Source organism: Taudactylus pleione, unplaced genomic scaffold (genome assembly GCF_031769625.1).
Source record: "Taudactylus pleione unplaced genomic scaffold, aTauple2 ptg001956l, whole genome shotgun sequence".
Classification (NCBI taxonomy): domain Eukaryota; kingdom Metazoa; phylum Chordata; class Amphibia; order Anura; family Myobatrachidae; genus Taudactylus; species Taudactylus pleione.
The window spans coordinates 4,162,351-4,186,578 of record NW_028286352.1 but is presented as its reverse complement, the minus strand read 5'-3'; the positions used below and the strand labels follow the sequence as shown (position 1 = coordinate 4,186,578).

At 46.3% G+C, this 24,228-nt stretch overlaps 1 protein-coding gene across 1 annotated transcript in view; it reads right to left on the bottom strand.

The window, feature by feature from the left end:
- KATNBL1 (katanin regulatory subunit B1 like 1) overlaps window positions 1–13,540 on the bottom strand; it is a 29,504-nt gene extending 15,964 nt beyond the window's left edge. Inside the window, exons 1-2 of the mRNA XM_088465300.1 lie at window positions 13,327–13,540; window positions 2,778–2,899 (exon numbers count right to left, since the gene is read on the bottom strand). Of these exons, the coding sequence (XP_088321426.1) occupies window positions 2,778–2,885 (108 nt within the window). The 5' untranslated portion in view covers window positions 2,886–2,899; window positions 13,327–13,540. The remainder of the gene's footprint in view (window positions 1–2,777; window positions 2,900–13,326) is intronic.
- Between the last annotated feature and the right edge of the window lie 10,688 nt (window positions 13,541–24,228).

Sequence of the window (24,228 nt, the reverse complement as noted above, 5' to 3'; positions counted from 1 at the left end):
CCAAATCCCAAGGAGTCACTGGTGTAACAAAGGGAGGCTGAATCGTGAGGACAACCTCAAAAAAGTTGAGGACATCAGGCAAAGTAGCAATTCTACGCTGGAACCACACAAAGTGCAGACACATGAACTTTCAATGAAGTGAGGCGTAAACCTAAGTCCAATCCAGACTGAAGGAACGCCAAATCCTAGAAACACGAAAAGCTTGAGGATCGTAGCTTCTGGACTCACACCATTGAAAATAAGTATGCCACACTGTGGTAAATCCTGGCAGAAGCAGGCTTGCGTGCCTGTAGCATTGTGCGGATGACTGAGCTGGAAAAACCCCGGGCCCTTAAGACTGATGTCTCAAGAGCCACGCCGTCAAAGACAGACGACCCAGGTCCGGGTAAAGGTACAGGTCCTGACGTTGAGGCAGAAGAAACGGAACGTCGATGGATAGGCCCCGAATATCGGAGTACCAGGGACGTCTGGGCCAAGCCGGTGCCATCAGCAGAAGCGTGACGCCGTCCTGTTTGAATTTCCGAAGGACCAGAGGCAGCAAGGCTATCGGAGGGAAAAGATACACCAGCTGAAATGTCCATTTCACTGACAGCGTGTCCACCAGGCTTGCGTCGGCATCTCTTGTCCTGGACCCGTACACAGGCAATTTGCGATTGTGACAGGAGGCCATGAAGTCCACCTCCGGCAGTCCCCACTTGTCCACGAGCAGTTGAAATACATCTGGATGAAGGGACCATTCCCTGGGATGCATGTCATGACGGCTGAGGAAGTCCGCTTCCCAGTTGAGAACTCCTGGAATGAAGACTGCCGAGATGGCCGGAAGGTGGCATTCCACCCAAGACAGGATGCGTGAGACCTCAGACATTGCTGCTCGACTGCGACTCATGTACGACACTGTGGTGGCGTTGTCGGACTGAACTTGCACTGCACTCTTCACTCTCCCGTGAAGAGCGTGACTGGACAACTGGAAGGCCCTGTACACGGCCAGAAGTTCCAGAATATTGATGGGAAGAACCGCTTCTTCCGCCGTCCAACGGCCCTGAAGGGAAAGGGGACCAGACACGTGCTAGTGCAGACTCTGGGGTTCCGCCGCGATCCCCAGATCTGTACTGGCGTTGCGGCACAAGCGGGGTTGTAGGAGCGGCAGCTTAGACGTCCAATGGACAGTCTGAATAAAAAATAAATAAATACTTAACTCTAAAAATAAGCTTAGTGGCTGCCAAGCAGCCCCCCCCTGCACTAAGGGGCCCCGACTCCAGCCGGGCACCAACTAAAACTGATGTGCCTATGGCTGGGGTGGGGTATAGAGGAGGATGGACCCAGTGCATCCTGGGAGCAGCAAAGCTGTAACTGCGTGGTGCCCATGGATCCACCCTGTGGACCCCCTATGGAACCTGAAGTAGAAAAGTCTTTGCAATTGAATACAGTGAATAGTATCCGCCTGCGCAAAGCCGCAATCTGCGATACTTTTCGCCGATCATGGCTTTTCGCACCTAATTGAATACTGCCTTTAGTCGCTTAGTAGCCGCATACAAAGCCGCTCACAGTGTACTAGAGATGCTAGGGTGGGACTTTTGTAGGAGTTGGCAGAACCTATGTACAAAGCCGCAGATTCAGTATAACGGAATGTGGTGTGAAGTATAGCCGCAGCTGCTCGTATCGGTACCTTTTTTTTCACATATTAGTGACTTTGTTGCACACAGGTGTACAAGTACTGCAAACCCCAGTGATCAGTGTATGCTAGCAATGTCGTTTTGTCGCTTCTTGCAGTTTTTTTTAGTGGTGTGAATACCCAAAATAGGAAGCATCTAGGAATGGTCAGCTCGCATCCGTGTACCCTTACTGTCCTGTCGTTGCATGTGCATAACTGTAAATGCAACTCGAAATATGGGTGCAAGCAGTGGGACTTATTTTCTGCAATAGGCAACATTTTAATGCAAAAAAAAACAAAAAAAACCCCGTCATTCAATATTTTAAAAATTCACCTGGACTTGCGGGTAGTTAATATATTAATGCGATTTCTAATAATTAAATATTGGGGACATTTGTCATATTCAGACCATATTTCTAAAAACTGCAATATAATAAACAGGGCTGGGTACACACTAATCTAGATGTTGTCCGTGCGACATATATAGAGTACATCATCTAGTGTGTACCCATGATACGCGCACTACCGCGGCTTGCTAGCGATTTCGCCCGTGCAGAATGCAGCATGACACGTAAAATGACTTTATGGAGTGCTGGATTATTCTTTTCCTTTTATTCGTAGCCCAAGTCAGAACATGGAAACCAAGGAGGATCAGGAGTGTATGTAGATTACTAACGTTCCAACATTCTGTTTATGACAGGGATAGGAAACAGATGCTATTACTAGATACTAGCCTGTTACGCTCTCTCCTATTCAAGCTGCCATAGAGGACAAGGTAGGATATGACATTTCAGCACTGCTAGTTAAACGCTAAGGTTTTATTGACCTTATATTTCTCTATTAGTGGACTCCCAGGTACACTGAAGCTGTTTTCCCAATCTCTCCAGCTTCTATTATACCTTATTCAATTGGTTATAGAACGGTTATCCTAAAATGTCTCTCAGGTGGAGGAAGACACAAGCTCTTTGCTTATGACTTCCTATAAGGTACATGTGGTCGCACCCCATGAAGCAGTTCTTACCTATGTTCTACAACACGGAGCCCTTTTAAAAAGACTCTCTGCATTAGATATATCATGTAGAACAATACAATTGTAAATGGTAATGTAGATAACAATTGCTCATACCTTCTTCATGTTCTGCTTGGCTGAAAGAGAGACCCTTTTCCTTGGGTATTCATTTGAATAACCTTCATCCAGGTCCCGCTTCTTAGCATCGCAGGCTCCAGATGCCATAATCCCTAGAAAATCTGTAGATAGACACAAACAAAACAAAAAACACAACAATCAGCATAAATGGAACAGCTGCAATTTTACACACACACAAAAAAAAAAATCTGCACTCACCCTTTACAAAAACAAAAGCCAACTTACTGATAAATCCCCTTCTCCGATTCCATAGGGGACACTGAAGTATACACTGTGAATTTAGCTATTTATAGAAACTTTTTGTGGTCACTTCCTAGGGCACCCGGCTTTTCAAATGTAAAACAAACTTTGTCAGTTTATTCCCAGGTGCTCATTAACCGATATGCCTGGGTGTGGTACTGTCCCTTTAAACTAGGACCCATACTCATGGATGAAGCATAATTTGTATTTAAAATCAGTGTTAGCTGGAGCAAAGCTCATTTTTTTGAGAGTCAGTGTAGGGACTGACCAGATGGGAAGATGCCCTGCCCTATTTCTAAAAGGGCAAAAAGCAGACTGGCCCTCCGGCGCGGCGCCATGCTGAAACAGCCTGCAGGTGCCGTTCCACCCCACGGGTCACATTGTACATGTCCCACGAGCGGGGGAAAACTGCAGCACGCGCCAAGCATCCATTCACACTGACAGCAGCGCTAGGGGGCAGCCCGGCATGTCCGTAAGTGGCGTGCACGCCCCCAAGAGTGACAAAAAGGGGACGAGTCTTAAAGACACCCCCATTTTTCACCACACCCCCTTTTCACTAGGACACACCCTCTCTAGGTCAGACACCCTGCCCGGCGTTTGACCTATAGTGAACACATACACACACACACATACATACGGTACATCTTTTGATGAGAGAGAAAAAAAATAAATAAATCCTAAATCATTTTGGATCGCTAATGTTAAAAATCATTAAAACATGGTTGAAGAAGGTATCTAATACATAGCAATGTTTCACGGTATTAATATAATAAGCAGGATTCTATTTTTTTTTTTTTTTTCATTAAAACATTAATGCTCACTGAAAAGCCAAGGATTATCTGAGCAGGTGAGCAACCTAGGATATAGCGAACCAGATGACGTAGCTGCTGTACATTAGGTACAGGGAACGCATTTCTGGTAAAAGTAAAAAAGGAATGTAGGAAGGCTCTTAGGGTAGAGAGCGAAACTAACCGAGGCTACACCACCTCACTTATGCTGGCCACACACCTGGATGATTTCGGGCAGATTGGCCGATTTTCGACGAGTCTTACGATGAATAGTGTAGAAATCGTGTATTTTTGGAGTAGGATCCGATCCGATGCGCGCTCCCGCAGCTCCTAAAACGGATCGTATGATCGTATGATCAGTTGTGCAGCCCATATGGTCCATCGTATCGTGTGCAGACCGTACCGTGCAAGTGATGCATCGTGCGTCCATTCATGTCATTTCAATTACTTTTCCTGATGAGCGCATGAGACACATGATCGATCGTACGACAGATCGTGTGCAATGGAAAACACCACATTGTGCCGCCGGGACTGCCAGGGAGCTCTGGGGGAGTCGTACGTGAATCTGATCTTATGCTGGTTGTGCAAATGTATGGCCAGCAATACATACACACACAGCAATGCCTAATAATAGAGAGCCACCCTGAGATATCAGACACAGGGATGCACTGCAACAGAGTTGTTCTAATAGTCTTGTAAACATATACTGACATAGTTTCAGCAGCACCTATTTGAAAACAGACATTCCAAGGTAGCAGTGGTAGCTTCAGTCTGCATATAATTTCCAGTATCCTGTAGAGTACAGGCACATGACAATCACCCTGGCAAGGGTACCTACACTGTTATACGGTATGAGCAAAAACTGTACCTACTGAACAGTAGCTCCCCCTTCTGTGAAATAATGCAGCAGATCTACAATAGGGCCAAGATCTCATAACGGGCACCTGAAGCCATGACCTATTCTACTGAAGTCATACACCCTACACCTGGGGCTATAAAATGTGCTCTTCAGAGTACAGAAATAATGTTATCACATAAGCATGACCCCAAGCTGGGGTGTCAGATTTTTGCACAAGCCATTTAGACAAGACCTCTTTGCAGGAAGAGGTTCCACAGACTTGCCGTTCCCAGCCATGCTTTCACAGATGAGGAACACGGAATGTTGAAAAGACAGCAGATAGAAAACTTTTTAGGCAAGTCTTGAACCTGTAACTTTCTAGTGCCCGCAGATGAAGAGAAAATTGCATTGTCTGTATAGAGAACGCACGCCCGAGTAGGGAAGGCAGAGTCTAGCGTGGCGGGGAAACTTGGGAGCTCCCATCAGCAGTGGAAGCCGCTCCCAGCGCGGCCACCTGAGCGTGTGTCGATATTTAACAGCGCCGCCGAAAAACCCTGCCCCAGCTTGATGCCCGCCCAAACTTAAATAATTGCGTGTTCATGGTGACAATGTCTAGGTGTATCTGACGCGACTCCCACCGAATCTTAGGCGGCCGATACCAGCGTGGAGCCGCCAGCTGCATGAGACTGATTCACAGCTCCACTCTAAGCCTGTAGGCTGAGAGCACACACGACTTAGATGCCCAACCTCCTTGCTACTCAAGGGTGGTGGGCTATACTTACCGCTGCTGTGCCATCCGATGAGCGGGGGACACACAGGGTCCGGTAACCCACTGGTCATGGACCCGGACACTGGCTGCAGTAGGCCATGGAGGGTCCCACAGTGCAGGCAGACTGCAGCAGCTTGTAGTCTAAGGATCAGTGAAGAAATCAGATTCTCTTAAAAGTAAAAGAAATAAGTCTGGAAACAGCCAAACAAGCACCAATCTAAAACGGAGGCTGATGGGGTATAGAGGGGGGGGGAGCCAACTTCTATTCTTAAGAATATTTAAAGTGCCAGGCTCCACTCGTCTATACCACAGTGTCCCCTAGTGGATAAAAGAGAAAATACATACAGAAATTATAGTATAGAGCATGAAAAAAAAAAAAAAAAGGCCTATATGTAAATACTGAAACTCAGCAGTCATTCTGTACTATACTCATCAGTTGAAAGACCTCCACTCCACCTATGGTGAATCGGGGAGAATGTGCTGATTGTGCGATGGTCCCCGCAAATCAGGGCTTAAATTGAGATATTTGGGGGGTACGCATATACTCTTCAATAAATGTAAGCAAACATAGATCTCAGTACTGTGTCCCTACAGCTTCCAGAGTGCAGTGGAAGGTACAATTGGAATAACAAAGTTATACCTCCACTGAACGAGCTTCGGGGAGCTGCAGGGACACTGTACAGAGATCTCAATTTCTGGTTTCAACAACAAGGAGGTCAATAGAGTTTCTCTACTAATTAAGCACAGCGCTTGTGCTGATGTAGCGAACCAGGAGTACATGTACTGTGATTATTTCAATTAATCGGGAGAGATCTGCTTCACTGTATCTAATAAAGAATAAATCATTTGGATAAGAACCACGTAAAATATCCTAATTTATTCAAATTTCTCCAGCCAAGACCACCATTTAGATAGTGTACCTGGCTGTGCCGCAGAGAGCCATTCCCTGATGATACAGTCCCATTTTGCCAAGTTTATGGACTCCGCTGACATTCTCAGAGCAGCAGCAAAAATTACCATCAAGTCTCTGTAACTGAAGTGTTGTGGATCCAACTTTTTCAATATAAAATTCAGAACATTTCCTTGACATGTAGAAGTGGTAGGTTAGGTTAGTAACAGTTATCAACTCCTACTAATAAATATTTACAGGGGTAAAATGATGAAAGGCATAATCTAGAAATGACTTTGTAAGTACGTCCAGCAATTAGAATTTACATTGAAGAAATTCCCAGAGGCCATAATTTATACCAGACAAATGCTCTCTCTACGAAGGTGTGGCTAGCTGTGCAAGCTCCCAAGATCAACAGTAGTCACGGCTAATACTTAACCAGAGAATGTTTTTCCATGCATTTACTGTAGGTGTGAGTGAGCAAGAGAGGCTGTCACAGGAATCAGTGGGCAGTCTCACAGCGGCACTCTAATGCCGTCCACAAGCTGTCTGCAAATGTCCTGCTCGTAAACCTTTTAAAATACAGCAAACAAACCAAACCCGAGTGCTGGAATTCAGCCTATTGCAGATGGCGGCTTTGCTTTACTTCATGGCTTAAAATGTATTGCTCCTTTTCATTATGACATTGTATAAAAAAAAGAAAAAGAAAAAAAAAAGTACTGTTGGTCTAATTGTATGCATACGCATCTTGTATTTTCAGTAACATTTGTAACAAGAGTTTTTTGGATAAAGGGATCGTAGATCATGAACATAAATTTGTGGTTATTCTTAATTAAGCTACTACTCCACCTCGCACCCCCCAACCATTTAATTTTTGGACAAAAGTATCTGCATTTGCTTGTTTAATTGCTGAATCTGAAATCAGACTACACATCTCATTTCATTTTGCAAAAAAAAAAAAAAATTCAATATTTCCAGTTTTGAACAATCTTATAAAGAAATCTTATAATTAGTGGGTTTTTTTTTATTATTATTGTTAATTTGCATAGCACAGCCATATTGCACCGCTCTTTACAGACATTATTAAAATGAAATCAGTCCCTGCCCTACTGGAACTTACAGTCTAAGGGGTCTATTTACTAAGCAGTGTTAGGAGACAGAGTGAAAAGTGATAAGGTGCCAGCCAATCAGCTCCCAACTGTCATTATTCAAACACAGCCTGTGACATGCCAGTTAGGAGCCGATCGGCTGGCACCTTATCACTCTGTCTCCTAACACTGCTTAGTAAATAGACCCCTAAATTCTCTATCACACATTAGGGTCCATTTTTGTCAGAAGCCAATTGCCCTACCAGTATGTGCTTGGACTGTGTGAGGAAGCCTATGTAAGCACAGGAGGGCGAGAGGCGGAGTCAGTTCTGCAGACATATGTTGTGTTTTCACTCCCGAACCAAGAGCACGTAACTACAGGCGATGCAGAGCCGTATACAAATCAGTTGCATTTCTACTTGTGGTTGGAGTGGTGTGACTGGGTGGTAATGGGGCATGTTACTTACTCTTTTGAATGCTGAAACCTGCTTTATAAACCATTGTCCCTGGACATGATTTAGATATTTTAATTGCTAAATTGACAATACTAACAAAGAAACCTTTTTGCAAATCTTCTCTGGTACTAAAGGGTTGGGGTTGAGGAATTGTAATTGTTCTTGGTACCAGTCTAGAGTAAGCGCACTGGACACTATACACACGCCCAGCCCAGCTGAGCTACTTGAAGGCAACAGCAGGATCCCTGATATGTACTGTCAACCCTTCCCGACTCTCGTTCCATGCAGCTCATCTCAGGTACAGCAGGACAGGGCTGATAAGTTTAAAAAGGTATGGAGGACAGCAGTGTCTTTTGTAAGGGAAGCAGCCACAGAAGAGGCAATTATTACAGTATTCGAGAGGCGCTGCGCACCTCAGGTGACGTGACCAGGAACACTTCACCTGTGCCGGAGAACCCCCTGCATCGGACACTGCGCTCCAGACTGACAGAGCTCCTATAACCGATATACATGGCCGGGGATCAGATGTCCTCTTCATTGCAGCTCACTAACTTCTAGGTGGCACTTCTAGCAATTGCTTGCTGTGCAGCATTATACAAGGAATCGGTATGATCCATGCCCGGCGGTTGGAATCCCGACACCGTCAGAGGAGGAAATCCCGATCATCCTAAGGCAAGTATTGACTAACCTATTTCTACCCCCTAACCCTCCCTTAGGGGTGCTTAACCCTAACCTTCCCCCCCCCCCCCCCAGTGCCTAACCCTAAACCCCCCTTCCCCGCCGCCTAAACCAAAGTCCCCCGGGGGGGGGTGCCTAGTCCGCCCGGGAACCCTAAACCTAACCCCCCCCCCCCCCCCCCCCACGGCTATACGCGCTCGGCTTCCCTTCGATCGGGATGCCGGACGCAGGTCTCCCGGCGTCGGTAAAATGACAGGCGTCTAGGTTTAGACGCCTGTCATTTAACCCTCACCGGGATTAAGCAGTCGGGAAGCCGGCTGTCGGGATTAGGTCCGCCGGCTTCCAGACTGCATACCTTATACAAATACAGGATTGGAAAAAATTAAGTAAAGTACCACCTACAGCTCCATCTAACCAGTCCTTATTAGTGGTGCATGCATAACATATTTAATGTACTCATTTATTCATCTACGTCCTAAATGATGACAAAGGGGGGTGGGGGCGGGGGCGCAGATTCAATTCAGCGGGAGTTGAATAGCTTTGGGAGGGAGATCCCAGAGCGATTCAATTCAACACTCTGTTTAGCCCGACTAGAAGCTGTTAAGTCAGATAATGCCAGTTCTCGCGACTTAACCTGGGTTTTTGTTCGCAAGAACCGGCATTCTCCGACTAAAGTGCCGGCCGTGAGGCTGTTAGCGCTGTGCTAAGCCAGAAAACTGCCTTGCGGCCGGCACTCTGGTCTGACTTTTTTTTCTAGCCCAGTGATAGAAAACAGGAGAGCATTCACCAGGGGCACTGGTTCTATGCTCCTGCTCTGACTTCTCTCCTTTATTTCAATGATGGAAATAAGGGCCTGATTCAGAGCCGCTCGTAAGAGGCTGCTTGTTCGCTCCGAGCGATGTTCGCACATCTGCGCATGCGTATGGGTTGTAATGCGCATGCGCCAACCAGTCAGTGCGGTCGGAAATCGTGGGCTCACAAAATAGCGAATGCCTGCTAATTTTAGTGACAAAATGAGGCGTTTGTGGGTGGTAACAGGGGAAGGTGCTTGAAAACGTGGAGTGGAGATACGAACGCAGGCGCGCCAAACGGTCAAAACGGGCGTTTTAAGGGTGTGCATAATTAACAAAGCAGCGTCATCAACCACGTCACTTGGTTGTCTTTTAGCCTGAACTGCTCGCATGATTGCGGTAGGAAAATGCTACCACAAGAATAGCGAGCAGTTCATATGCCTTTCGATGTACTCGATCAATCAAATAAATAGCGGAGATGACGTGTGATGCGAGCGGCCAGGGGGAGTCTTTACAAAATAGCGAGCGCATGTTTCGGACGCTCGCTCAGACATAGAGGCGTCAACAGACCGCAAAGAGCGAGCGCTCAATTTAAATAGCCAGCCCCTTTTTCTGAATGAGCGTCCGCAAATAGCGTCCGGCTCTGAATCAAGCCCTAAGTCATAAGGGGAGATGTGTCAAACCTTTGAGAAAGATAAAATGGCGAAGTTGCCCATAGCATCCAATCAGCTTCTAACGGTCATGTATCTAGTACAGAACATAAAATGACAGTTAAGCTGGGTACACATTGACGGTGCGACGTATCGTTACATGCTGCATGTAACATCACTGTGTCGTTCATTGCATCGTCCCATCTGCCTTGCAGGACAGCAGATGGGAAGATGTGGCGAATGACTGATCAGGCGTACACACTTTACGATGTGTATGATCTATCATTGACCTCCGCGTCAGGACGCTAAAATCATGTAGTACAAGGTACAGTGTGTACACAGCTCAAGAAGCTGATTGGATGCAATAGATAACTTCTTCACTATCTCTCTCGTAGGTTTGAGCCTCTTTAACATGACCGTAGCAGGCAATCTGCATATCACATGACCTCTGCTGCTCAACACAGGTAGCTCACACAGTGCATCTAGAGGAGGGGGAAGAGAGCACATCCTATACAACCATGGTTACCATCCTTCCTTTGCTGGAAATGACTAATCTGAAAGTGAGCAGTCATCTTAGGCAGGATGGCATTAATAAAATGTATAATGTAAATAAAATGTATTTATAACTCAGGGTTAGTAGTGGGTTATCAAGGTTATTCCTAGCAAGGGTGCAGAGTGGCATACGGAAGGTCTGAGGTGCATATTGTGAGTGTTGTTGGGGTGCAGGGGTTTTAAATTTTACATTAATGGTAGTGGTCGGCGTGTTTGAAAGGCTAAAAGGATGCACGTACAGCCCTTAAAGAGCATCAGGCCGCCCATCACTGCTCTGGGCGGTCACTATTCCTTTCTGAAACACAAAGTACTTCAGTGACTGACACCCTTTTCTCGCCCATAGGTTGGATACAAGATCATTGTGAGCTACACTTACCCCCCTCTCCCTGAGAGCCACCACGGCATTCTCCTTCCAGCAACCTCGTGCACCTGTCACTTGTCTGGCTCGGCCTGTGGTGTAAAGGTGCGTACACTCTAGACTATAGAGGAATGACTGTACAATTAAGACATTGTAATCGTACATCTTCCTGTGTAGTTAGATAATGTGCCTACACTGAACGATATGTCGTTCAGTGCAGGCACCCTCCCTCATCCCCGAACATGCACAACCTGTCGTCATCGGCAGATTGACCGGTATGTTCAGGCGATGATTGTTGTCGAAAACGACCAGTGGGAGCGCGCATCGCTGGTCGTTTTCGACATTATACTGCACGATTACCTTTACAGTAATGCTATACACTCACATATATATTTACTATTGCGTATTGTACTTATTTGTATTAGGCATTACTGAACAATTCATATGGTCAATGGAGGAGTTGTTGTGAAAACACAGCAACCTGGACATCCTTTGAAACAAACACATCAAAATAAAGACAAATAGAAAGATCTACACATATATGGCCGGCGGTTCGATTCCCGGCAGCGGCAGCCCGACAGATGGACAGATCCCGGCAGCCCAACAGTGCTGGAAATCGCTATCGTCCTCAGGTAAGTACGTACTATCCTAACCCTCCTTAGGGGTGCCTAACCCTAATCCCCCCCTTCCCCGCTGCCTAAACCTAAGTCCTACCCCTGGGGTGCCTAACCCTAAACCCTCCCCCTAGCCTAACCCTAACCCCAAGTCCCCCCCAGGAGCCCTAAACCTAACCCTCCCCCCCCAGCGGCTGTCCGCTCGCAACGCCTGTCTCCTGGCGTCAGGAAAATGACAGGCGTCTAGATATAGACGCCTGTCATTTAACCCACGCCGGGATAAAGCAATCGGGAAGCCGGCTGTTGGGATCACGTCAGCCAGTTTCTCGATTGCATCCCCATATATCAACCTGCCACTCACTCAAATTGAATATGTAAATACAATCACAGTGCAATCCTATTAGAGGCTTGCACACGCGAACCAATAGATATCCATGAAAAGGCTGCACTCAGACTCACTAGCTGTCACCCACTTTCATCAGGGTATTGTATAGATCCCCTTCAGTAGATATACCTGGAAGTGACGTGGAGCGAGGGCGGAAGTGCGGTTCCATGTCCATAAAGGCCACCAAAATAAGAAACTTGTACCCTTGCAGGTTCGTTTCACTTGCCACAGGTTACTATTCCAATCGATGTCCATGTGGACAGTAACTGATTAGGTTGGATAGTACATGATGACGTTAGGGTAACCTTTCATCAGGGAAATTGTCCCTAATGAAAGTGGCTGACAGCTACTGAAACATTAGAATAAAAAAATGGTCTTCTCACCACATTGGAGCTTATGAGAGCTGCCGTTTCCAAGATGGATATATAGATAGGATATGGGTGTGTGGATCATTAGATGGTCAAACAGGATGCGTCCTATCAAAGGATCGACCACGTTAGTTAGGGGTGTGATATGTATTACCGCCGGCGATTTAGTTCCCAACAGCGGCTGCCCGACAAAGGAGGAAATCCCGATCGTCCTAAAGGTAAGTATTTACTAACCTAACCCCCCTAACCCTCCTTAGGGGTGCCTAACCCTAACCCCCCCTTCCCCGCTGCCTAAATCTAAGTCCCCCGGGGGGTGCCTAACCCTAACCTCCCCCCAGGGGTGCCTAACTCTAACCCTCCCTCCCCCTAGCCTAACCCTCCCAGGGGGTGCCTAACCCTGTCCCCCCCGGGAGCCCTAAACCTAACACTCCCCCCCCCCACCACACACGGCTGTCCGCTGCAGCGCCCGCTCGATCGCGATGCCGGGCGCCAGTCTCCAGACGTCAGGCAAATGACAGGAGTCTAGATTTAGACACCTGTCATTCGTCCCTAGTCGGGTTAAAGCAGTCTGGAAGCCGGCGGTCGGCATTTAGACCGTCGGGTTCCAGACTACATCCCTTAGTTAGACATGTCGTTTAGATAGACAAAGTATAGATCGACAGTAACAATAGTCAGCCAGTAATATAGTCGAACAGGACATTAGATTGATATGTAATATATGGAATATGTAAGATCGAAAGGTATACCATGTGTGCCAACAAGCAGGATTACACTGCCATTTACACATCAGAAGGCAGAGCACACTGACACATGGGCAGCGCTGACACTTATGTAGTGTACAGTGCACGGCACTATAATACTACACTCTCTCAGTGAGCACACACATATAACACACATGCGCTATATTGCAGCCTTGGCATTAGTGCGATCACCCTCACTGCACACATATAACATCACACAGCATCCCCACAGGACACTCCTCGGCCTACTGCAGCTGCCGGGCAGACTGCACAGTGTCCCCACGGTCACCTCCATCTCCCTCCCGTCACCAGCAGGCTCTCTCACCGTCTCATGGCCCCACCATGGGGGTAACGGGCCGGGTCAGACTCTCGGGGCGCCGGTGGCCGGTCTGTCTCACATCCGCGGTCCGGGCGACGCTTCCTGAATGAGGGGCTGCGCCATTCAAATCGCCCCGCACAGCATGCTGGGAAGAGCAGCAGCAGCAGCCACCGCCGTCGGCACACCCCGCCCCTGAGCGCTCTGATTGGTCGCGAGTGCTAGCCGGGAGGGGTGATAGCGTTCCAAGCCAGCAGTTACGTAAAGGAGGATACGTATTTTACGTAACGTTACTCCTCTCACGTGACTAGACACTACTTTACTTACTGTATGTGATGAATTATGTACTGTATGTTCTATGTAGTGTATGTACTGTGTGTATGTACTGTGCTAGTGGTGACTATTAATGCTGGACTCTCTGGCATCTTGAAGTCATAAAATGCCCAGGATGCGGCTTGTACTGTTACAACTTTACCTGAACTGGTCATTGTTCTATCACTTATTTACTTACAGCTACAGATATTATTATTCTTTATTATTGTTATTATTATGAAGGTATATGTCGCACACATTCCGCAGTGCTTTACTAGGCCTCCACCCCCACATGATATAATGCCGCCACTCGAGCGTATATGAAGAGGGGGCTGGGCCAAACGGTAGCAACTGACATAAAATAACGTCATATCGGCCCCGCCCCCATCTTCTGGGGCCCTCGGGAACTCCCCGAAAATTGGAGAGTCTCCCAGAGGTTCCGGGAGAGTAGGTAAGTCTGATACACACAGCAGCCTATTAACCTACCAGTATGTTTTTGGATTGTGGGAGGAAACCCACGCAAGCACAGAGAGAACATACAAACTCCACACCCATAGTTCAGGACTTAAGCTCACGTTGGCAATCACATCAGTCCCTGCCCTGTTGAAGTTTAATTTTAATAATGCAGAAAGCAGGGTCGGAGTGGCCATCTGGCATTTCTGGCAAATGCCAGAAGGGCCGCTGGCCTGATGGTCCGGTCTGAAAGCCTGGCCGAGCAACTAAGAGATGGGGGCGTGCTGTGAGGCCAGGCCCTTGTGACTCACGGCAATCCCCCATGAGATTTAACTATGCCCCCCGTAAGGTGAGGCCACTCCTCTTTTACGCGATGGCAGGCATCTATGGCACACGCACAGAGGGGAATGCCAGGGCTGAGCCCCAGTCCGTTCCTGGCAGAGAGCAGCGCTCTAATCTAGTTCTGACGCTCTTAACCCTCCAACCCAAATTTGGAATGGTTAATAGAAAAAAGTTCTTGTAGCTATTTTACTTTACATAGTACTAATCTGAACTATTAGGCAGATTTGTGGGTTTTTTTTGTCTGAAAAACCCCATGTCATGCTTTTTTTCATAAGTATAGGAGCCCTACATCGGCTATTTGGGAGGAATGAAGCAGGTTCTGATATGTGTGCCACTTGTTCGTAATGGGGCCGCTCTAGCTTGTTAGGCACACACCCAACATAGCGTGACCACAGCCGTTGTCCTGATTACCCCCTGAACAATGTTGGCAGGAATGGCTTGGGTGTCCCTCTGATCCTTTGATATTTTTGGACATATGTAATTATCATTCGATTATTTCAATCTATTATTTATAGGGGAAGATTCAATTAAGTTCAAGGTTCGGCTGCGATGTGCGGCTGCATACATAATCACAGGAGAAACCGCGCACACTAATTGAATCATCCTCAGAGTACTAAAATTCATGTTCACAATAACAAAAATCATAAACCCTAAATTCAGGAGAAGTATGGGCGCAGGGTGTGCCGTGCGTGCCCCCCTAGGGCCCAATGTTTACCGCACACCCTGCACCCATTATAAACACGCCCCTGGTGGCGCATGCATCCCTATGGGAATGCCTGCTGCTGCCAGGTAAAGGAGACAGAGCCACCTATACAGCAGCCAGGTGCGCCAACCAACCCTACGGTGGTTGTCAAACAAGTCGCTGATAATTGCAATGGGGCAGAGCTACACCCTCACCCACTTGACCACACCAATCTTGTACTAGCACTATTCCTTCTCAGTCCTTACATAGCTATGACCCCAGTTAGTAATGCTAACCACCTCCCTACTGGACTGCCTATGTAATGTCTGTTAGATAGTACAGTAGCATTGCTATCAAGGGGATTGGAATTAATGACCGCCGGACCTATGTCCGGCAGGTCCGGCGGTTCATATCCCGATGCCAGAAGACCGGCAGCAGCGAAGATCCCGACAAGGTAAGTTAAGTAATACCCCTTTTACACCTAAATTCTGGGTCTGACCAGGGGGTTGGAACAAGGTTCCAATCCGGATCAGACCCGGAATTTAGTATGCGCCAACCCAGGACATTCCCGAGTCGGGTCTGCATAGACCCGGCTTTTCCGGCGTTGAAGTGGACATCATCTCCAAGCGCCACTGAAGCCGGACCAATTGGCCGGCATTTTGCGTGCTCCAGGTCATCGTGACCCAGAGTGCGCCGTTCACACTGCAGGGTTTCACGGGTTACTCCCGTGTTAAACCCTGCTAGTTACATGGGTTGGATTGCCGGGTCACTTGACCCGGCAATCCAATCCTATCCCTTTTTACACCAAGGAGCTACCCGGGTAAACCCTGCAATAACCCGGGTTTTAGTTCTGGTGTAAAAGGGGTATTACTACCATAACCCTATCCCCCTAACCCTAACTCTCTCTCAGGGGTGCCTAACCCTAACCTCCACCCCTAGTGCCTAACCCCCCCGTAAGTGCCTAAACCTAACCTCTACCATCGCCGCAGCCTAAGCTTAACCCTCCCGGGGGGGTGCCTATCCCTACGCCCGCCCCCCCCCTTCCCCTTGCCTAGCCCTCAGGTGCCTAACCCCAAGTCCCCCCCCCGGGAGACCCTAATCTAACCCTCCCTCCCACGACTGTCCCCTGCCCAGCTTACCTCCGTTCGGTATGCCGGAGCGTTGTTCTCCCAGCATAGGAATAATGCCAGGCGTCGGGATTTCGACACCTACCATTAGTCCCCTGCCGGGATTCCACAGTCGGGAAGCCGGCGGATGGCATTTCGACCGTCGGCTTACTGACTGAATACCGTGTTTCTTTATAATATCCAAAAAACCAAGCACTAATGAAGATAGTTATATATTAAAATGTAATATAGATATAAATAAAAGCAGCAGAAGGAGAAAAAATGTGCTTGTGGTGGCACACCAAACGTGTAAAACAGGTGAAACATAGACCTTTAATATTAACCTCAGCGCTAATTAAATGGTAAGAGAAGACATGGCTGGAAAAAAAATCACATATTCATCATATAAATAATCAAAAGTAAATTTAATATCCTAAAACATCAATTTGACTGGTCAAAATAAAAGAAATACTTCACATACAAAACAACATTGTACAGAAAGACCTATCATTCACTGTACAAAGTAGCAAAATTGTACTTATAATATATCTAAAGGAGGTGGATCCTGAAACAATCTGGTTTTACCAGTAAAAAAGATATCAGTGATACTCAGTAGTTTAAGGCCCTGATTCAGAGCCGGTCGCTCTGACAGAGCGCTCGATCTGAATCAGGGCCGGTCTTTTTTTTTTTAGAACGGCCTCCTGGCCGCTCGCATAGCTGTGGGTGACTACCCACAGTTATAGCGAGCGGCCATGATGATGGTCACGATGGTCAAGACCATCGCGACCATCGGGCTTGCGACGAGACCCTTGTGGTAGGGTCTCGTTGCCGCAAGCCCCAGAGAGATTTCGGGCAGCAGCTACCTGTCAGGTGTACACAGTCTCATAAGCCGCATATAGTTCGCAAGAATACAAACTGTTTATGATCTGCGCTGAATGTCTATAGCAGGGGTTCCCAAACACAGGGGGTCATTCAGACCCGCTCGTGAGCGTCAGTACGTTCGCTAGCGGGTCGATGTTCCCCACTGCGCATGCGCACGACGGAGGGAGCTCCGTCGTGCGCATGCGCGAGACCCGTGGAGCGACGGGCTTTCCGTCGCTCCGGGTCTCGCACCAAAGAGGGCGTGCTGTCGATGTTGATTGACAGCATGCCCCCTTTGGTGGGCGTGCGGGGGGGCGTGCCTGCCAGACGTAGGCGACCATCTTTTGGCCGCTCGCATATGCTGGGGGTGGTCACCCACAGCTATACGAGCGGCCAGGAGGCCGCTCCATTTTCATGGAGGAGGGCCCTGATTCAGAGCGAGCGCTCTGGTCAGAGCATTCAGCTCTGAATCAGGCCCACAGTCCTCAAGGCACACTAAATCTGCATACACACATAAAGATTTTCTGTCCCACCATCCAACTAGTTGATTGGTTGGAATGAAAATCTGGTAACGTATGGGAGTAACTGATGATCAGCAATTTGCTCCTAAATGCCAGAAAACAGATGAAAATGGTCGTCAGACAAGTTTGTTAAATGTTTGATCTAAATTTGTTCAAACAACAGTTTTTGTCCACTTTCCGGCGTTTGGGAGCAAATTGCTGATTGTCATTTGCTTTCATACCTTACCAGATATTCATTCCAACCAATCAACTAGTTGGATGGTTGGACAGAAAATCTTTACTTGTGTACCCAGCTTTTTATACAATTTCCTGTCAGATATCTGTCCAATCTGGCTGGTTGGAATGAAAACCTGGTAATGTATGGGAGCAAATGACAGTCGTCCTTTTGCTCACAAACACTGGAAAATAGCCAAAAATGGTTGTTCAGACAAATTGGTTAAAACACACAAATTTAACCAATTTGAACAATTTTTTTTGTCCTTTTTTTAAGTGTGTAAAGCCATATGATCGACTGTCAATTGCTCCCATACATTACTAGGTTTTCATTCCAACCAGCAAGATGGGACAGATATCTGACAGAAAATTGTATAGTGGATGCCCAGTTTTACAGTCCAGGTTTTAAGGATAGCCATACTTGAGCACAGGTGTCTTAATTTGTACCTAAGTTATTTTGATTTAACCATCTGTGCTAAAGCATGGATATCACTAAAACCTGGATTGTTAGTGTGCTTTGAGGACCGAGGTTGGGAAACACTGGTCGATAGAAATAACAAGATAAAAATAACTAAACCGCAAAGGGTTATGAATATTTGGATACTGAGGTCACATAAATTTAATTAAAATAGATAACATATAATTCTATACACAATACCAACAGTAGAATAATATTTTAATATTACAAGAGGAAGGGGAGGGGGGAGGAGTAAAGAGAAGACAAATAAATAATAAAGACAGCAATGTAAAATGTGGCCACGAGAACTCAGAATAAAAACCTTTAAAAAAATCAATATTTGCATAATGAGATTCACTGTAGCGAATACAAAGTAACATTAATGTCGCCATATATAGCAGCAAATTCCGGATAGAAAATCCTCCTAGTGCAACAATTATAGTCCCATAGAGAAAGATTCACTGTTTCAGCTTGCAGTCAACACAGTATATTAAATAGTCACAAAGGATGGCCAGGGTATTCCTGAAAACATGCAGTAAGCCAACAATAAATTGGCTGTGTATACAGAGCTCGCTGTATGGTTAATAACGGAAGTATCCGACTAATAGGTAGTTTAGGATTAGTATCAAGTTGAATCCATCTAAAGTGCTGCACGGCTGTGTCCTATTTTGAAAAAAAAATAAGAATAAAAGGAATAATAATGAAAACAAAAGACATGCTCCACCATCCCTTTCAACAGAAAAAGGGTTTAGCCAGCAATTGTGCTGCTAGCGGTAATTTGGAGGACTAAAACCATGGGGTCCCCCAAAACTGCTATTACCTGCAGTAACCTTTGACATCCAGGTCTGCTGGCAGTACACAGGCCCAGCGACAGGGGGAGACAAGGAGCACAGCTGTCCCGGGCCCTAAGTTTTTTCTTTGGAAGTGATCATTCAGTAACTTGACTCTTCCACTGACTAGGTCACGGCATTGCAATATATTTATATTTATAGGTGTCTTATAGCGGTCGTGGCCATAGGAATAGCGCTAGTACTTCAGCAGGAAGTAGAAGATTTGAAGGAATGTGTCCAGAGACATCAGAGTGATGTAGAGCGCACGCAAGTGAAAGTGGTGGATCTGACTCTGGTGTTAAAAGAAAAAGACTCTTTAATTGTGTCCACTCAAGTATAGCTTAAAGATTGTGTATTGGAGAAAAATTATTTGGCGGAAAAGTTTTGTGAAGTAAAAGAGAAGTATCTCCAGATGCTGCAGACTCGCGCTCAGTGGGAAACTGACCGTGAAGGAAAAGAGATGGAGATGGTCCGTCTTGAAGTCAGCTGTGAGGAGCAAGTACAAACTCTCCAATCCAATCTAGAGCAGTTTCAGAATGTCTGAAGGAAAGAAATGTATTCCTGGAGGAAAGTCTGCATAAAGCCGCCAAGCAAAGTGAATCTGTGGAGAAAGAGCTTAACCTTGCCCATGGCAGGGCTTGGAAGTTGCAAGAACAGAGTGAGAACCTTGAGAAGTGTCTGCTAAGTACACAGGACCAGTTGCAAAGATTCCAAGTGGAGAGGAATACCAAAGAAATGGAGTTGCAATGTGAATTATACATGGCAGAGGGGCCTATTCATCATTACTAAACTTTCCCTGGAGGTAATTAGGTTTAGAACTCGCATGGAGTTCTACCTAATTACCAGAGGAATTCATCATTCCTCCTCTCCATAACTATCTATTCCGAAAAGATGTCATTTTTGCAATGACAGCTTTTCAGGAAATAGATAGTTATCCCTGTGTACACTAACTTACCGCAGCTGGAAACAGTGCTGCACATGCACTGTTAAATTTGTTAACCCAGCGCATGCGCAGCACTGCCTACACATGCGGTAAGTTTGTGTCCCCCCCCTCCGCTCACCTGTCCCCCCTCCCCTCTCCGCTCACCTCCCCCCCGTCCAGCACTTACCTGCCCGCACAGCAGCCTCCGGCTCCGTCCTGCTGGTCTGTCACATGGTCTCCCAGCAGAGCACAGTACAGCTTAGAGAAAAAAAAAAAGTTTTTTTTTTTTCTCTAATCTTTTTTGTGTTCTGCTGGGAGAACACGGTGTCCGACCAGCCTCCGGAGCCAGAGGATGCACCAGACTGCCGGAGGAAGACGCCGGGGGACCTGTCCAGCTGGAAGCAGGTAAGTTTCACCTATTCGCCACCTCACAGTGGCGGATAGTACCTCCATCAATTCCGAAAATTCATAATTTTCGGAATTTGATGAATACCATAATTTCCACATCCCCATACTAATGTATGGGGAGTGTGGAAATTAATGCAGGGGGACTTAGCAAGGAGATATCAGTGTTATCTCCTGTGCTAAGTGTCTTCATGAATACTAAAATAACGTTATTTAAGGAAAATGTCCTTAAAAACGTTAATTTAGTGTTGATGAATAGGCCCCAGAGTCTGAAATAATTGTACAAAAGTTGAGAGTTGCTGAATTTGAAGTCGTGGAGCGCAATCTACTGCAATCCGAGAGCAAGTTGGAAAGCGCCATGGTGAAAATTGCCCATCTGGAAGAGCAGCTGTCTGCGTCTCAGAAAATGTTCCACATGGTAGTGGGAAAATTAGAGGGAAAGAAGTTCAATAACATTCTGAAGTTGGATTCTGGACCTAAAATGGCGTCCGATGTCTTTGCTGAACCCAGTGTGGCAGAAGTACATAACCACAAGCAGCAATTGGTTCAAGTTGATCCTGAAAAGGCTGGCGCACAGCGTGATATGCTACCGGTGCCAAGTGTCTTGTGTGATGAGCAGCGGACAAACAGTGAATTGCGGGAACTAAGTAAGATGTTCCAGAATTATGTCTTTCAGCAGCAATGGGACCATAGAGATGTCCTCATTAATGATACCGGTGTACAAGAAGGGGCAGAAGTATCGGAGTTGGGAAATTCCCTAAAGGTCAGTGTTGGAAAAGTGGATGAGATTCCTTGCAGTGACTTTCAGCTTACAGTAATAGCTGAGGGTGTGAAGTCCTCCCAAAGGGACACAGGTCCAGGTTGCAAAACTGTGTCTGAAATTGGCTATAAAGAAATAACGTATACAGATGGTGATCGCATAACCCGTGAGGCAAAGGTTCAAGATGTACAAAAGTCTACAGGTATGTTGATGGCTTCCAAAGAGGAGACTCTGATGTCACTATATGAGCACAGTGAGTGAATGTGCCCAAGTCATGCATTTTTGCAGTGGAAAACAGAACCTTACAGGCATTTCATGGTAACAGTCTTGTGAAGAGTAATTCTCGTGTATATGACGTAATACCATCATGCAACCAGGATAACTCTTGCAATACAGCTGAATTTATCTGTGAGGAAGTGAAGTGGTCTCAAATTACACAGCTTGAAGCAAAACGTCCAGCTAAAGTGAATTGGAAAATAAAGACCTCTGTGGAGAGTGAACTTCAACCTGTGCTGGTGGAACATGTGGAAGTTCATTATATTTTCAAGACTCAAAAATCAGGAGCACAAGAAAATCCAAGAGATCTATGCCTTAATGAAGTGGCAGATAGCCATCAAAGCCGTGAGATAAATTATGTGGATCAATGGAGTAAATATTCAAGTATCCTATGTGGACACGGGAGTCCGGAATCTGAGGGTGACAGTGCCAGTACGTTGTCTGTTGACATAAAGCCAAGGTCCAGAATTTGTGATGCTGATGACTCTCGAGATAGTGATAGCTCCTCTTCTTTCAAAGGGCCATCAGTGAAGTATGCCAGCAGCCAATACAGGCCTTTAAGGCTGAAGATTAAAGATGTGACAAGTAGAAGTTGGCCAAAAGATGTGCCTTTAATAGGTTTAAGTGGCAAGAGTAAAGATGAAGTATGTCGCTTTGGAAAAAGTTACTTCAAGTTCTTAATGCCTGTTGCAGTACCCAAGGGTGAGCCTCAAGTACTGCATAAAGAAAGCAAGTACCACCATTGGTACCATAAAGTTAGAAAAAAAAGTAAGGAGAAAAATTACCTCCGGAACTTGGAGGATGCGACCCCCAGACATGACCAGAGTCTGGATGATCTTGGATCCGGTGGATGGTTCTGATAATAATTAAGAGGGACTCCGCAATGAGAATGCCTCGTCCCATGTAGCCGAACCCAGGGATTTCAAGCTAGGGAGGGGGATATGTGGCAGTATCACCAGAGATGGCACTGGTGAGCAGCTGATTCTGTGTGGGGCAGGGTGGAGACTCCCAGCTGTCTTCCGTTGCCAATTCGTCTAATAGCTAATTCAAAGGTTTTCCTCTGCCTATTTAGAATACACTTGTCAGTACTTCTTAAGCAAACCTCTGACCATTGTTTCTAACTCTTCATTCAGACAAATTCAATTGTGCATGTCAGTGTCTGGGTTATATTTAAATTGCCACAGCCATACTTGTCTGTATGCGGGGCTTCTCAATTTATATGCAAAACGCTCACAGTATCCTGGTGTATTTTTTTTTAATTACTTTTCTCAGACATGTATACAGAAGCTGTTTCTCATTACTAACTAAACCCTGTATGAATGTTGTGTTTGTCAGTGTGAGAGTGTTGTATATTATTCGCTATTTAGTGTTGTGCGAATGTGTGGATACGTGCGCACACTGGGTGCGTGCGCACGCAATGGTGCGTCGTGGATTGTACCGACATAAATCAGACAGCGGATGACAAAATCGTCCGATAACAGTTGATTTGCGGTCACATGAAATTATTCGACTTTGACAGCCCACACAGAGTAGAAAAGCATTGTGGGAAGATGCCTAATTGCTGCCTTGTGGAGAGAGCTCAGGTGTGGGATGATGAGAAGGCAGACCAGTCAGGCTGCTGCTGGAAACAGTCTATGTGGGACTGTGGCAACCAGAGAGCCCAGTGAAGCTAAGCGAGCCATTGGGGGCCAGGAGGCTTGTGTCTGGACCTTGCAGAAGGCAAGGGGGCACCATAAACCTCTCAGACTGTGTGACATTGAAGCAGCGGGGCTGCAGGCTGAGGAAGCCAAAACCTACTGTATACCTGGAGGATACAGGGAAGGCACAGAGACTGTGAGAGACTTTATTGGCAGATTAGCTGCACCTTTATAGAGAGGGTTCAAGAAGTGAGTTAGACACCCTAAATAGGGGCTAGGTTGTTTATTATTTTCTGTTTGTTTCCTGACTTTCCATGCTGGAAAGTAAAGCATCATTTATTTACTTGAAAGCTGAGTGTGGACCCTCATTAAGCACCTAAACACTGCACCAATCCACCCTCTGCCGAGCCAATTACCCCCAAGATATCACAATATAATATATATATATATATATAAACACTCCACCAACCCACCGATGATGGGCCAGTGACTCGCAATCAACGATCGCGGGTCCCTATGTAACCCGGTCGATATCGACCAGGTTGGCCTGCATGCACGGGCAATGGTCCATATAGTTATCGACCATACGTGCCCGCGCATCGCTGGTTGTTGGGCACCAAAAAATGAACGATCTGAACGATAACGATATGGTCAATATCGTTATTGTTCATATCGTTCTTTTCTATCGTACCGTGTGTACGCACCATTAGATTATAACTGTAATTACAATTTCATAACTAAGATGGAGTTACGCTAAAGATAAGCTGGAGGGAAACTGAAGGAGAACATCCTGAAAGCCAGAACTCCTTCTGAAGGATATCATACAACATAGTGATGGTGAATTAGCTAATTCACATAAGTAACAGCTGCTGTATGTACTGTATATCCAGGAAACTCCTTACTGTTCTCCCTGCTTGGACATTGCAATTACTTCCCAATTTCCGTGCTGCCCTTACTGATTGTTTTTGTTGTTCAAAACACCTCTGACTGGATCGGCTCTGTAAAGGGGCAGATTGCCCGTAGTCTACACCAGGACTTTCCCCGGTGGACCGAACCACGCCGAGGCCACTAAAATCTCCTTTTTTTTCCGTTTTTGTTTTTTTTACTTTTTTTAAAAACCGTGTCCCGGCCAGC